The sequence below is a fragment of the Elgaria multicarinata genome, chromosome 6 (assembly GCF_023053635.1).
Source record: "Elgaria multicarinata webbii isolate HBS135686 ecotype San Diego chromosome 6, rElgMul1.1.pri, whole genome shotgun sequence".
NCBI lineage: Eukaryota > Metazoa > Chordata > Lepidosauria > Squamata > Anguidae > Elgaria > Elgaria multicarinata.
The window spans coordinates 45800926-45816152 of record NC_086176.1 but is presented as its reverse complement, the minus strand read 5'-3'; the positions used below and the strand labels follow the sequence as shown (position 1 = coordinate 45816152).

General features: G+C 41.4%; 1 protein-coding gene across 3 annotated transcripts in view; it reads left to right on the top strand.

Annotated features, from left to right (window-relative positions):
• CEMIP2 (cell migration inducing hyaluronidase 2) overlaps nucleotides 1-15227 on the top strand; it is a 56038-nt gene that overhangs the window by 20574 nt on the left and 20237 nt on the right. The window contains exons 5-9 of one of the 3 annotated variants that reach the window (XM_063129331.1): nucleotides 3786-3955; nucleotides 5463-5651; nucleotides 11239-11408; nucleotides 12080-12259; nucleotides 13768-13973. In XM_063129331.1, the coding sequence (XP_062985401.1) occupies nucleotides 3786-3955; nucleotides 5463-5651; nucleotides 11239-11408; nucleotides 12080-12259; nucleotides 13768-13973 (915 nt within the window). Of the gene's footprint in view, nucleotides 1-3785; nucleotides 3956-5462; nucleotides 5652-11238; nucleotides 11409-12079; nucleotides 12290-13767; nucleotides 13974-15227 lie in introns of those variants that run through there. The other 2 variants (XM_063129330.1, XM_063129332.1) reach the window with 2 other exon arrangements.

Genomic DNA, 15227 nt, shown 5'->3' with positions numbered 1-15227 from the left:
AGTATAAGCCCAGACCCGGGATCATCAGCAGACCTGCTGATCTCATTGTTAGAACTCTGTCGTTGCTATTTGCTTGCATATTCTGCCTTGTATGGGCTGTGCATTTGGGGCACCACTGCAGTCCTGCCCCGCTCTTATACTGGATGAATATACAAGCTATTTTCTCTAGTGGGATTGTGTGGGGGTTGAGGAGGTTGTCAGTTGAAACTTCTGGATAATTCAAAATGCATCCAAGGAACATTTATGTGCCTGGCAAGTATTCATAGTTTATAACCATTTTTTAAATAAATGAAAAAGTGGTGAATGAAGACGTATTCAGAACTGCCAATCCGACCATTTGTCATGGACTATTCTGGGCGTAATATGAATAAACTTGGGTGTATCTAATAAGCAAGACTAACCCTCCAATTGAGAATTTATTTCCTAAGAAATAATTCCCACGGATAGCCTGGTGCTTTGCTCCAACAACGGATGAAGACAAACATGCAGTTGAAATATGGCGGCATTGTCTTGAACACAAATTCTCTGCTTGGAAAACAGTTGCTTCAGACTGAAAATAATGTGTATTCAAACCGTCTGAATCACATTCTAGAATGTTTGTATGTCTTCACCTTAAAATAGCCAGTGCTGCACATACTGACATTCTTGTATGCTAGTTAGTATCTTCTAACTAGTGGGGCCCCTATCTTTTTATTCTGTGCATGGTCCTTGGGTGGTGCTGGACATGCACCTTTTTCATTCATGCTATATGTGCTTCCTACTGATATCTGTTTGCTAACCTTCCCTAGTGTTGCAGTGTCTTGATAGGTTTTTTTTGGCATGTAAACTGGGATGGGATGCATGGAAGCTGCCTGCAGGAGGTACATTCCCCCGTCCCTCTCATGGCACTTGCATGTGAGATGGGGAGTGTGTGTGCTGCTGTTGTCTTCTGCAGTGTTTATGGGCCTGTTCAGACAACATGCTAAGCCATCGTTAGGCTGCTGACCCTTTTGCAGCAAATGGTTAGTGAGCACATTTAAACTATGGTTATGTAGCCACTGTGGTTAGGAATGGTTCAGACAACATGCTAAGCCATAGTTATGCTGCTAATCCTTTTGCAGCAAATGGTTAGTGAATTTGTTTAAATTGTGATTATGTAGCCACCATGGTTAGGAATGGTTCACATGATACACTAATCCATAATGTTTAGCTTAAAATGCATAACCACCATGGCTTAGCATGTCATCTGAACAGGGTCAATATGTCTTAAGATTCATGTTTTTGGAGCCCATCTTATCCCTTTCATTTTGGAAGGAGAGCAAACTAGCATTGCGTGTCCCATGTCCTTCCCACCCTTATCATCATCATCATCACTGGAGATGGAGTTTCATCTTGTAACAAGTCTGTGTGAGCTAGTATGGTGTAGTGGTTGGAGTGTTGGACTGTGATTTGGGGAGATCCTGATTCTAGTCTGCACATGGCCATGAAGCTCACTGGCTGACTTTGGGCCTGTCACAAACTCTCAGTTTAACCAATCTCACAGGGTTGTTAAAAGAATAAAATAAGAGAGGAGGAGTCCCATGCAAGCCATCTTGGGTTTATTGCAAAAAAAAAAAAAAAAAAAAAGGTCAGGATATAAATGTAATGGTGCAAGACTGCTCTCGTCACATCCTACCCAACTCAAAAATCTCTTGAGATTGGAGAGTATTGGTCAGTAAGTGATACAGCCATATCTGGAATTGCAGTAAGACTTTTTGTTTGTTGTTTAAACCTGGTGACTGTATAAACTTTGCAAAAAGTACATGGAACAGAACGTGGACTCAAAATACCAAGCAACAGCTCTCCTGAATAGGTCTGTGGTGCTTACATTTAGCAGTCCATTTCTGGAAGTTCTAAGTGAAATAATTGCTGGAACGTTGATACCACTTGGCATGCAACTTGAAGGGAAAGAGGGGTGGTAGTAAGAGAATGAAATCCCTTGGCTACAGCACTGTTAAGTCAGAGCTGGCTTAGATTAGAGCTAATAGGAGGAAAATCAGGACTAACCAAAAAGGCATGAATGTAATGTCAGAGCAGTATAGCTTTTCAAAGTAGGAGTTGGGGAGGAAAGTGCAGAGGAGGATCTTGGCTTGCTTTCTGACCTTGAGCAAGTAATTTATGGGGTGTCTACAATGAGGGCTTTATGCCAGCCCGCTAGAATGTCCAGCTGCAGCACTGGCAATCTGTTATCAACCAGGTCCCGGGAAGTGTAGGCACTGTAATTTCTTTCTTCTCCCCTTATTATTGATGCTGCGTGTAGGCCTACCTTAGGAGTTTTCTTAAAGATGCCAAGGCATACATTTAGTTCTACCGTGATAGGAAATTGAGATCAAGGGCTCATCTACACTAAGCAGGATATTCCACGATGAAAGGGGTATATAAAAGGCAGGAGCCACACTACTGCTTTATATATTGAAGTACACTGACAACTGTTGGGGCCCACTGACACATACCATATGCCACTTTCATACCGCTTTCATAGTGCAATATCCTGCTTAGTGTAGATCTGTCCTGGGCCCCAGCAGTTGTCAGTGCTCTTCAGTACCACTGTAAAGCACTAGTGTAGATCCTGCAGAGCACTTTAATACTGCTATAAAGCTAGTAGTGTAGCTCCTGCCTTTTATATACTGCTTCCATAGTGCTATATCCTGCTTGGTGTAGTTGAGCCCCATGTTTGCCCTTTCATAAGGCACAATACATTATTCTTTTTCTGTGATCCAGTTTGCATGAAAACAAGCCATGTTGTGAGCTGCAACATGTAATCACCACCTTGCCATGGCTTATCATGTCATCCAAACCTAAGCAGCATGGCTTGTTAGAAGGTTAAAGAACCCTCACAAAACCCATGTGATGGGTTATTTATTTATTTATTGCATTTTTATACTGCCCAATAGCTGAAGCTCTCTGGGCGGTTCACAAAAAACACAGGTGCACAGGTTATTGGGAGTGTGCTAACTGTCAATTTCTGTTAAAAATAAATCCCAAATGGAATGAGTTACTGGCTGCAATGCTCAGTGTATACATTTGGTTTCTTTAGCACATTGATATTGCAGCTTGTTGTTCATTATAGGTTATTATATGTTAATATTACTGTTCTTCTATACACAGTCCGTTCTTCCATTGTGCAAAATGATAGAATTCTCTGACCAACTCCACCTTCGACAATCCTTGCAACATAATAGCCATGAATAGCCATAATTTATCCTTGGATAAGATATTTTGATTCTTTCATCATTTTATTTTATTTATTTATTTTATTTATTTATTAGATTTTTATACCGCCCAATAGCCGAAGCTCTCTGAATTTTCTATTCATTATCATATTATGTATATGGCTTCAGTTTAAAGGGAAAAGTGGAAAGTACATTTGCATAATTGCAAACGATTATGAGCTTTAATTAATATTTAATATTTGAGCTGAGCTGTTTAGGTTTTTTTTTTACATGCAATTAAGACTATAGGAACCTTAAACTAACATACTCGCTCTAAAGTTCTCATTTTCTGTACTGCCATAAGTATTCTTGGGAATACTTTAGTCATGTTTTAATGTTGCAGATTCTTGTAATCCCCCCCCCCCCCAGCAATCACAATTAATAGTTTAGGTGCCAACATCATGAAGTTCTTTCTTTAAGTATAGATAGGAATTTTGAAGAGTGTTCCGGAAAATGAATAGTTCCCTTTGTCCTGCTGTTTTCTTGCATGCTACTTGTCAAGACCTGTATTTCAGGGAGGGCTTTGTCTCTAAACATGTCTTTTGTTCTTTACAGGCAGGCCTGGGCTTTAGTTGGTGTAATTGGTGATAGAAATTCATCTTGTAACGAGTCTGTGAGAGAATATGAAAACGGCAGCACAGGAGGCAAAGCCCTTGCGCAAAGAGAATTTTTTACGGTGGATGGTCAGAAGTTCGCTGTGAGAGCTTTCAGTGAATGGATTGCTGGTAGGAATATATACTTCTTTTTTAAAAAAAACAAAAAAAAATAAAACAGGTAATGAAATTGTTTTCAGCTATCTTGTACAGCTGGAACTACTTAACTCTGAATCCAACTTGCAGCAGTGCACCTGTGTTTTGTTCATGGCATGCTATGATCTGGTTCAAATGCAGAAGTTTCATAGGCTCCAAAGTAAAAATCCAGAATGTAGATTATTCTGCCCGTAGACTTATAGGCAAAAATAATAAAATACAGCAAGATGGAAGAGAAGGCCAACCTACTGCTGACAAGACACCTATATTAAATAATTTTCATCAGTTTCATACCTTCTCAAATACATTTTGGAACGATGTTTCTGGAGAAACTGTACCTGGTAACTCTGACAAAATAAATGCCTTGATGTAAAGTATTTTTACTAGCCGCAGCAACAGAAGGTGGTTTAAAACAACAGCAACAGCTTTTTATACGCATAATTGTACGGCAGTTGCAAAGTGTCCTTAGTCAGTTTCTTAAACTTAAGCAGGAAAAAGAAACTGGTCTTGGCAACTCTTTCATTAATGTACTGGGAGAGACATTACCTGATACCCAAAGTGTTTTAATAAAGGAAGCATGTCTACTGAGGTCCGTCTGACATGAAAGAGAAAGTAGGGTTCTGCCTTGGGTACATATGCAAAAAATACTTAATGATATCTCATAGCTGGCCACTGTGTAGCTTTCATTTACATTGTCTAGATTTCATTTAATTACAGAGCATGTGCTTTTCTGATAGAAAGCTGTATACATTATACATGGTTATTCAGTTGGAGGATCCTCAGTAACTCTTTAGCTGTGCTGTCACGTTCCTAACTCCCATCTGTGTTGTGTAAGCTCTTTCTTTTGCCCCCTTCCCACATATTTTACAAAATATTAACAAATAAAATGATGTTTGCGGCCCTTGAGGACATGGTGGGAGCTCATCCCCCCCTTTCCTCCAAATAATCATGGGGCTCATCTACACCAAGCAGGATATTCCACTATGAAAGCGGTATGAAAACGGTATATAAAAGGCAGGAGCCACACTACTGCTTTATAGCAGTATTGAAGTGCACTGTAGGATCTACACTACTGCTTTATAGTGGTACTGAAGTGCACTGACAGCTGTTGGGGCCCATTGACATATACCATATACCGCTTTCATACTGCTTTCATAGTGCTATATCCTGCTTAGTGTAGATGTGTCCTGGGCCCCAACCGTTGTCAGTGCACTTCAGTACCACTATAAAGCAGTAGTGTAGATCCTACAGTGCACTTCAATACTGCTATAAAGCAGTAGTGTGGCTCCTGCCTTTTATATACCACTTTCATAGCACTTTCATAGTGGAATATCCTGCTTGGTGTAGATGACCCCCTTGAGCCCCACTACTAGCTTTATAAACTGGCTTCGGACATATGGTATGAAAAAAAATCCATGCCACCTTAAACAAAACACCCATAACTAAAATAAAACCAAATATATCATTTATTTATTGGTCTAAGGTGTTCCAAAGTGGGGTTTCCAGGTTGAAGCTGTGCATGGAGTGATATTGGATCTGTCGGATGATATTAGTACTTGGAAGCCTGAAGACCAGATTGTTGTTGCAAGCACTGATTATTCTATGTACCAGGCAGAAGAATTCACCCTCCTTCCTTGCCCAGAATGCAACAGATACCAAGTCAAGGTTAGAGGTAAGAGCTCAAAAGGGGAGGGGAAGTAAGCGTACGTTGCAAGCTTTGCATTTCCTTGCGATGTATGGTCCTGCACGCTTATCTTAATACAGTCACAATGATGTTCTCACTTAGAGAACCTTTCCCAGCTGCTCAGCATCTACTCCTGTCTCCAATCCTCATTTGACCCTGCCCTGGCATTGTTCCTGTCAGCACAATGCTTCTGGAAGGGAAGTTTGGATCACATGATGCAAAACATATCTTTAAAATATGTTTTGTGTTGGGCTTGATTAAAGTGCAGCTCATCCTTTTGCGGCATAACAACTTCCCTTTTTACAAATTTAACTTCCTGTGCACTTTCATTGCACTCACTTACTTTGAGCTGCTTTCTTAACCATGTTGGCTGTCACCATCCTTTGTTGTGTAACGGTTCTCTCTTCCTGTACTGTTTGCTATGGGGGCACATGGCAAGACCGTCTCATCTTGAACAGTGTGGACACAAGTCAGGGAACTCTTTACTGCAATTGGGATCAAGTTCTCTCTCCTCCCAGCCCCAATATTGCCCTCTCTCTCTCTTTTAGGATTTCCCTCTCCAACTAGAACCCAGTTAAGGCTAATCGATGAGCCTGTTCACACAATCATCGGGCTGGGTGGGTAGCAGAACCACAGAGTGAGGAGGGTTAAGGGAACTACAACAAGCACACACCCAAATGATTGTAGAACCACGCTGGGCAGCATGGTACCTTAACCTCTCCTCTACCCACAGTCCTGTTGTCATCCTCCCACCAATGCGACCACATATCCCAGCGGCCACCGTGGCAGGAATGGGGTTGCACTGGCTGCACCTGCTTTGCATAGAGATCGGCCACATGGGCTAGAGTGTTACCGCGCTTCCAGCTGCTCTAGATGGCCATCTTGATGGTTGCCACTGTTTCTCTACAGGGAGCCCAACAGACAACACAGTAAGCCACTCTGCAGAGGGTGGGTAGTGTACCTACCGTGGACAGGGAAAATGTCCTCTCCCACAACATGTTAACCCTTTGTAGGTCACTCCCAAATGTGACCTATGGTGGGTTAGCGTATCATCTGAACCCAGGCTGTGCTTCATACTTTGCTTAAGAGGGGAACACTGGACTGTCTTTACCTGTTACATTTCTTCCCAGGTTACTGCTTGAAGGCTTCTTCTGATGAATGGAAGAAGTATGAAGCAGTATACCTGTGAGGGAAGCCATGTGCAGAACAAAAAGAAATTGTTCCCCTGGTAACTTATGTGTAATTTAACTGATGGAAGACGAAGGGAAACTGTCCTCAGTGTGTGTGTGTGTGTGTGTGTATCTGTGTGTATTTTTAACCCATGACATTGTATCATGGATTAGTGCTTACACAATTTGTTTAAAAGGGATAGTCACTGATTATTTTTAAGTTTTTTAATTTTATTTCAAACTTCACAATACCCTTTTGAAGTGTGTGGGGGTGTGGATAAGATAGATACTAGCTGGAGCTGTCCAGAACATGCACTGAGAGGTGGTAACATTTGAGCATGTATCTATACCAACCAGGGGGAAACAGTTGCCATAGAAATTATAACCATTCCAAATAACTCAGTGGTTTGGTTAATATCTGGAAAGTGCTCTGATTATTCTTACCCTGGTTAAGGTTGATGCTGATGTAATGCTTTATCACAGTTGAGGATGGAGTGAGAAATTAGCTTCCCAAGAGATTGGGAAAGTTTATGCAATCTCATGAGCTACTCCTGGTTTCGTAACCTTAGCTAGGAGATCTCCAGTAATCTTTCTACGCAAGGCTTTTATGAAAAGCAGCCCTTGGTCTGGCTTCAGCTTCGCATAACAATCATGCTTGCTCTGCATACATAAGGATTATGTTAGCATTTCCTGCAAGTGTGTACAAGAGATGCATGTTTCCATCCAGACATTTATAGCCCAATTAGGACTTCTCTCATTTACACTTTGTTTCCTGTATAGAAAATGCCACTGTAACATTAGTGTACTTGAAGAAAGCATGATTTCCATGTGAAGTGCTACTGCAATTTAAGCTTTGGTTGGAATGTACAAGGAATTCAAATGCAAATTGAGGAAAAGTTCTCCATAAAAGCTTTGGCACTAATTTTTTTTATAGTTTCTGTGTTAAATTCAGTCTTGCTTACAATGCAATCCTTTGCATGTCTACTCAGAAGCAAGTCTCATTGGGGCTGTTCAGAAGACAGCAGGGTTTAAGGTGCCTTGTGCGATGCGTTTTGCTGAACCCTGCTCACACTCTAACCACAGTCAGACCATCTGTAGCAGGGTTAGCGGCTGTAGCTGTGGCTTAAAGTGTTGGGTGTGACATCAACAATTTAAGCTGATACGCAGCTCAGGTCGAGAATCTAAGGTTCTTGGAGATGTACTCCAGGAAAAGGGCAACAAATGGCTGGGGAGGGCTGAGGGATCGGATATGGGTGAAAAGTCAGGACAGGGCTAATGGTGATTCTTCTGGTTTGTCTCCATTTTATTGTTCTAGGAAGATGTGGCAGGGCATCAGTGTGTCTTTGGGGTGTTTGTGTATATTCACTGGAGAGACAGGGATTTTGGGGTTCTCAGATTTCTCTGTCAAGTGTGTGTAGGATTGCAGCCTTCATTACTCAAACATCATCTTCAGCTTAACTGAGAAACGGCTGCTTTTAAATGGTTCTTATAGTGTGGTAGTAGAACCCCCAGGAGTACTACAATACTCAGCTGGGAGTACTTTAAAAATCTTGTGATGGTGGACAGGCCCCTGCCTGCTGCTGCCTTCATACTTCATCCATAATCTAACCACGTTCCCAAGGCAGTGCAGAGGGCAAAGGATTTTCTCACTTTCCCCAAGTTCTGCAGTTGTACACACCTCCCATATGGACTTCTACTAGGAGGAAGGCATGAGGAGGGAGCAGTAAGGCTTGGCAGCAGCTCACTACTGCTCAGTTGCCTTGTTCCGCCCCATCTAAAAAAAAGTCTAGTGGAATGGTGAAAACGTGTCACCAGCAAGGAGCCATGATTAGCGGCTTCATTAGAGTTAATGGGGAGTGTACTGGGTTGGCTGGAGCATACTGGCATTTCAAGGTTTGGAGAGGTGGGGTGGCAGGAAGAGTTGAGTCATCCAAACATGGACAATCTAGCAGTAGCAGGAAAGGAGAGAGAACTGAAGCTAAGATACACAGGGTAGGAGGGACTACTGTAGCACTTCCAGTTGTGTGCAAAGGAGCACAGAGCCTAAAGTTCCACAATTTCTATTTCCTGTTCGCGGTCTGTACCTTTAGTTTCATATAAATCCTGAGTATTCTCTGGGGCAAAATTTTTCTGGTGCAGTATGCTGCCCCTTCTGCTTGAAATACAGATCTCATCGTTTTACTAGTGAAATGTTATTCTCTGCTTCTCTTAGTCCTCAGACTTCAGCATCTGCAAAAAGCTCGTGCCAACTCTCTCACATGAATGAGGAAAAGCAAGCAAATTATTCCCATATGGAAGCAGTTCCTCGGCTTTCTATTCATTTAATATCCAGTTTCCTTCAGTGTTCCAAAAACCTGTCAAGAGCCTCATCCCTTCCTAGTTCTCAAGCATATACAGTCTTGCTGGGGTTCGGTGCAAGAAATCAGCTTCACTTGAACTGTTAAACATCCGGAGCAGCCTCCTTAGTTACTTTTTATAGTTTGCATGTTCATATGAATTAATTCCGCATCTGTGTTGTTTGAAACAACTTGTATATGATGTGTATTGGGTGAAGTATATTCCTTGTATAATTCATGATAAAAGAGCCATTACACGGGTGTTCAGTAAACATTTTACAGGATGTCCATAACCAGGTTAAAGTGTTTAATGTAAACTTTTGGGGAAAGTAACTTAGAATTTAAAGTTTTTATGGAAGCTAGACCAAGATTCAGAATAGCATAGCTTCTTCTTTTTGGTGCTCTATTTGGTTATTCTGTTCTTTCTATCATGAGGCCCATCCACTAGTAACTGGAAAGTGGATTTGGCACTGGATCACATTGAGACTGCTGCCCACTTCTATTCCATAACCCTGCCCTTCTCTTAGCTGTCACTTGGGGGCAGATACCCTCTGGGGACTGTCTGGCCACTGCATCCCCCATGCCTTTCCACATGTGCCCCATATCATAGGTTGGGTTTTAAGCATTTGTTGGACGTTTGGCTTCCAGCAGGATGTTAAAAATTCAGTAGAACTTCCTGGTGAGTGGATATGAGAGCTGGCATGGCATTGTGGCTTAGAGAATGAGCTATTGCAAATCCCTGGTTGAAATCTTGCCTTTGCCGTGAACTCAGTAGGAGGTTTTAGGGAAGCCACTCTTTTTCAGCCTTGGTCCCTCCATCTGCAATATGAGGGATAATAATACTGACTTACCTTACAGGGTTGTTTTAAGGATTACAACTTGATAATGCACATGAAGCACTTTGAACACTTGAAAACTACGTTAAGCATTATGTATTTAAGAAAGACAGTTCCGATAGGGAACTGAATAGTAAAAGGAAAAAGGAAAATTAATGGCAAGTTTACCCTTTGCCAAATGCCTACTCTGTTTTTAGAGATTAAAACGGCAACTCTCTCTTTGTTACACTTGTTTAGATATCATCATTGTAGACATTTTAGCAAATCATGCTATCTCCACAATCAAGCCACCAGGGTCTCTGGTGGAGCCTGCTTTTCCCAAAGAGTTCTGCTTCTGTGATAACTTCACCATGTTCCTTTACAATAGACCCTCTTTCTCAAGGAAATTGCTGCTGCTGCATTGGCAGATCCAGAAAACTTAAGCACTGCTTTCATTGCTATTGTACAACCAATCTTTTCCCTTTTGGAAAAAGAAATAGCTAAACTTGTGTGTGTGTGTGTGTGTGTGTGTGTGTGTATGCATACCATAATTTGCATAGCCTTATCACAGCTTGTTGCAGTGTTGCCACTTCTGTTGCTCACTACCATCATCAGCTGGCTAATGGGAGAGTTGTGATTTTTTGCTGCTTTCGAATGAGGAGTATTAATAATTTGTCACTGAAGGGGATATTTCCTCATGCCATATGGTTTTCTCTCTTTCTAACTAGCAGCCGACAGCTCAAGCAGAAGCCTGGAGCTTGAGCCATCATTAAGGCATTTTGTGACGTATAGGCAAGGGCAATTAAAAAAAGATTGAAGTACGAGTATCTACTTTGCAATGCAAAAATACAAGTAACAAAAGCAAATATAGACTAGAGAGATTTTAACAAATATGAATAAGTCAGATTATAAAACAATGACTGTCATAAGTCAGGTAAGTGTCTTTTCAAAAGGGTGACGGAGGATGAATGCCAACACCCCTTTTGTTGATGTACGAAACGAAGGAGGGTCTTGTTTAACTGTCCCCCTTGCCATTCTACTTCTGATGCATTAATTTTTCAGACAATGCCAAAAACATGAAATCCTTATGAGCAAATTTTGGATGGAATACAGGCAAGGGCAAATTCTTGGAAGAAAACCTAACTGAGCCTGATCTCTGTACTAACAGGTTACATATATTTACAGTAGAGAAGCATCCACTGCCTCATATTCCTCTTATTTGGTTTCTCTTTGAATGTGAATCTCTTTGTAACAGAAACCCCTCAGTTCCATCATATGGGAGAAATCATTGATGGAGTGGACATGAGGGCCGAGGTTGGAGTTCTCACCAGGAACATCTTAATAAAGGGAGAGATGGAAGATTCCTGTTACACTGGCAAAGAATGCCAGTTCTTCAATTATGATACTTTTGGTGGACACATCAAGGTATGGGGGCAGGTGGGGTGGGGAATGCTCATTGCTTCCTGTCACGTCTCTAGTAGCTTTTGCTCTTGCAGACAATACCTGATGGTGGGAATTTCATCCAGTTGTTAAACCACTGCTGCTTATTGAGGATGGGACTGAGCCAGGAGAGTGTGAGATGCTGGGCATATTGCAGCATCAGGGTTCATAGGCCCACCTATTATCATACCATAGTTTATTGTGTCTTAGCAAATTGCCATTCTACACAAAACCCACCTATTATATCAGGGGATGGCAACGTGGCCCTCCAGCTGCCGTGATGCTTCATCATTGCCTATGCTGGCTAGGGCAGATGAGAGTTGTTCTGGAGGGCCAGAAGTTTGCCCACACCTGCATTACATATGCAGGCATTTGATGTTTCATGAACAGGTGAAGCTACCTTTATACCAAATCTAGCTGGTATTGCCTGCTCCAGTGCACAACAAGGTCTCCTCTCCAAGGTCCACCTGGACTACCTTTTTTAAGTAGAGCTGAACTTAGGACATACAACTGCTTTAGATGGCCTTCAATATTGTTACATTTGTAACTTGATTATATGGATTTCCTAAAGCTTGTAAATTGACAAATGGATGTCAACTTGGAAAAAAGTGCAATCAGTGAACAATCAGTTTAATTATTCCTTTGTGCTCTTCCAGATTTTGAAGAATTTCACATCTGTTCACCTCTCCTATGTGGAACTCAAACAAATGGGTCAGCAGGTGCATGGATCTTACCCTGTTCACTTTCACCGCTGTGGAGATGTAGATGAGAAAGGAGGGTACAGCTACAAGACTTATGTGGAAGGCCTTTCAATTCATCATTGTTTCTCCAGATGTGTGAGCATTCATGCAACAAATGGCTTGCTGGTAGGAACAGTGAAAAAGCCAAGTCTGAAATTATTGTTTGGAAATGGGAGCTGGGAAGAATAAAAATATTTTTTCTTTAACCTACTTCAGTAAAACTGTGGGCTTTCAGGAACCCAGTCCATCTGTCATTTGAGGAAAGCAAGGCACTGAGATTGTGTTAGCAGCCTTGGTTAAAAATCTACAGACTGGAGTGAAAGAAAACATAGCACAGTACAGTCTAATCAAGATTAAAAGATCAGGAGTCTCTTGCAGGCTCAACCTCTCATTCCCTTTCCTCTTCCTCCTTCTCTCCTTCCTCTAGTGCACGCTTCCCTTTTTCTTTATGTCTTTAGACGAAAGTATGATTAGTATTACATTTGCACCAATGTTTTGCTAACCATGATTAGCTCCAAACCACAGTCTGTAACTATGGTTAGAAGTGGAGTTGCAAACTGTAGTTAGTGAAACCATTGGGGCAGGGATGATATTAATCAATCTTACATAAGAAAGGGAAGGACGTTAGAGGGGAGAGTCTCTGAGACACTCCTGATCTAATCATGGCTAAGTGGTGTTACATTTGCACTAATCTCTAGATTGTTGGTGGAGGAGAACTTACTAATGCTCTTTCAATCCCCTCCTGACCATGAAGTGACCATGAAGTAGTGGTTTCATGCCTGTCTGTAGGACCTGGTGGGCATCTCTTAGACAGCTTGCAATGCCTTCACTCCTCTTCAGCAAAGAGGGTGCAGAGAAAAACAGAAGATGAGACATCATTTTGCCTAAGCTGTAGAACCTCCACATGGAAGCATTGTTTGGGCTAGGTTTTGATGACTGAGACTAAGGTCTACTTCGCAAAGGCAGTGTAGCTGTCCACAGAAACTTGAACACCTCTCCATGTCATTAACTGCTTGTGTGAAGTGGTGGTGGATATTTTAGGCAAGTATTAACCAAGTCGGGGAAATCCCTTGTAGGGGCAGAATTTTCCTAGCACCATTGAAATTAACCAATTGGTTACCCTTGGTTTACTTGGCTACCATGTAGAAAGGTATCAATGCAGTTTGGGTTCCCAGTGATAACCATGTGGGTCCCACAATTACAGGTGATAATAGGCTTAAGCTGGGATCAGGTTGCTGCTGCTTTTTCTTGTTTTAGTTGTGTGCTAGAAGAATGTTTTATATACCCTTTAAAAATCTGCATTTCACTCCTGAGCTTCACAACTATTGCTGCCTATTTCTAGATACATCTGGAGAAAGTGAGGTGCAAGGCACTATTACTATATATAAATGTTTCTGGCAAGAATTTGAATCTTAACCTCATCTCAAAAGTTCTGCATTTGTGGGGAGATATTTTGTGTGGGTCATTATTTGGTTGAACGGTCACATTGCTAACACTGAAGTGTCTGTCTTATTGCAGCTGTGCCAAGATAGTGAAAATGTAACACGCTTCTCAAGTCTCAATACAGGCATTTGGGAATGACGTAACAAATTGTATTTTTGCAGATAAAGGACACCATTGGTTATGACACACTAGGCCATTGTTTTTTCATGGAGGATGGCATTGAACAGAGGAATACACTGTTTCATAATCTGGGACTAGTCACCAAACCAGGCACACTTCTTCCAACAGACAGGAATAGCACGATGTGCACGGCCATGCGGGATAAAGTCTATGGAAACTATGAGCCAGTACCAACCACAGACTGCATGTGAGTAGTTGGCTAAATGAGTGGGTAAAAAAAGAAATGAACAACTAAGTTCACCTGTTGGGAGTTCTCCTGGACTCAGCAGTAGCTGGGGAAGCTCAGGTGGCAGTGATGGCCAGTATGCCAACTGTAACACTATCTAGAGAGGATGAAACTTGCCTCAGTTATCCACTAACCACTGACATCCAGGCTGGACTACAGCAATGTGCTCTACTTTGGCTGCCTTTAAAGACTGTTCAGAAACTTCAGCTAGTGCAAAACGTGGCAGCCCAAATACTGGTAGGGGCTAGGTGGTTGCATCATGTGGCAGCTCCATTGTACCATTTGCATTGGCTGCTGGGGCATTTCTGGGCCCAATTTAAGTACTGGAATAGACTGTTAAACCCTTAAAAGGTTTGTCACCTAGATATTTCAAGGACCGCCTTGAAGAGGCATCAGAAGGGTTACTTACATGCCCACTTGTTGCCAATTGGGGGATATCGGGACCCATCACTGCAGGAGCTTAACAAGGCCCTGTAGTCTCCTTTGTTTTCCATTTCATCACCTTAAGAGGAGTCTATTGTGTTGCTGAATATATTATGTAATTATTTATTGGATTTTAATGTTTTTCTGGACTTGATATCTTTATGTTACTGTTGTTGCCGGTTTTTAAATTACTTACTAATTTCAGTATTATGGTTTTACAGTTTGTTATATTGTATATTTATGATCTGGTTCACATGATCAAAAAAGGGCCACATTGACTTATTTAAACTGTGGTGCATGCGGAGCACAATTTCCATAATTGCCGCCCAAGCTTGTTGTGTCATCTGAACGTGGGTGGCATGGCGGCTCCAATAGCATGGTGGCTTATTTTGATCATATGAATTGGCCACCTTGAAGTAGTTTTTCATTCTGAAAGGCAATCTTCAAATATTTTAAATGAGAGAAAAAGAAAGCGAGAGATTGCAAATGCTCCAATTTATTATTTTGGTAATCTGTACATGGGCAATTCCTTTTTCAAGGAACCACTCAAAATCTGTGCATATTACCTTAAGTGCTGATGATTTATTTATTTTACGTATGTTTGTGTGTTTAAAATCACCTAAAAACCTAATAAAACAAACAAAATTACAAAATCAATATCCAAAAGTCAATAATACTATCTAAAACCACTAATAAAATAATAAAAAGCAGCAAATACTATGTGTAGAGGAGGATTTCATTCACAAGGATCAAGTAAAACGCATCCTCTCCTCCAGATATGATTCAAACAGT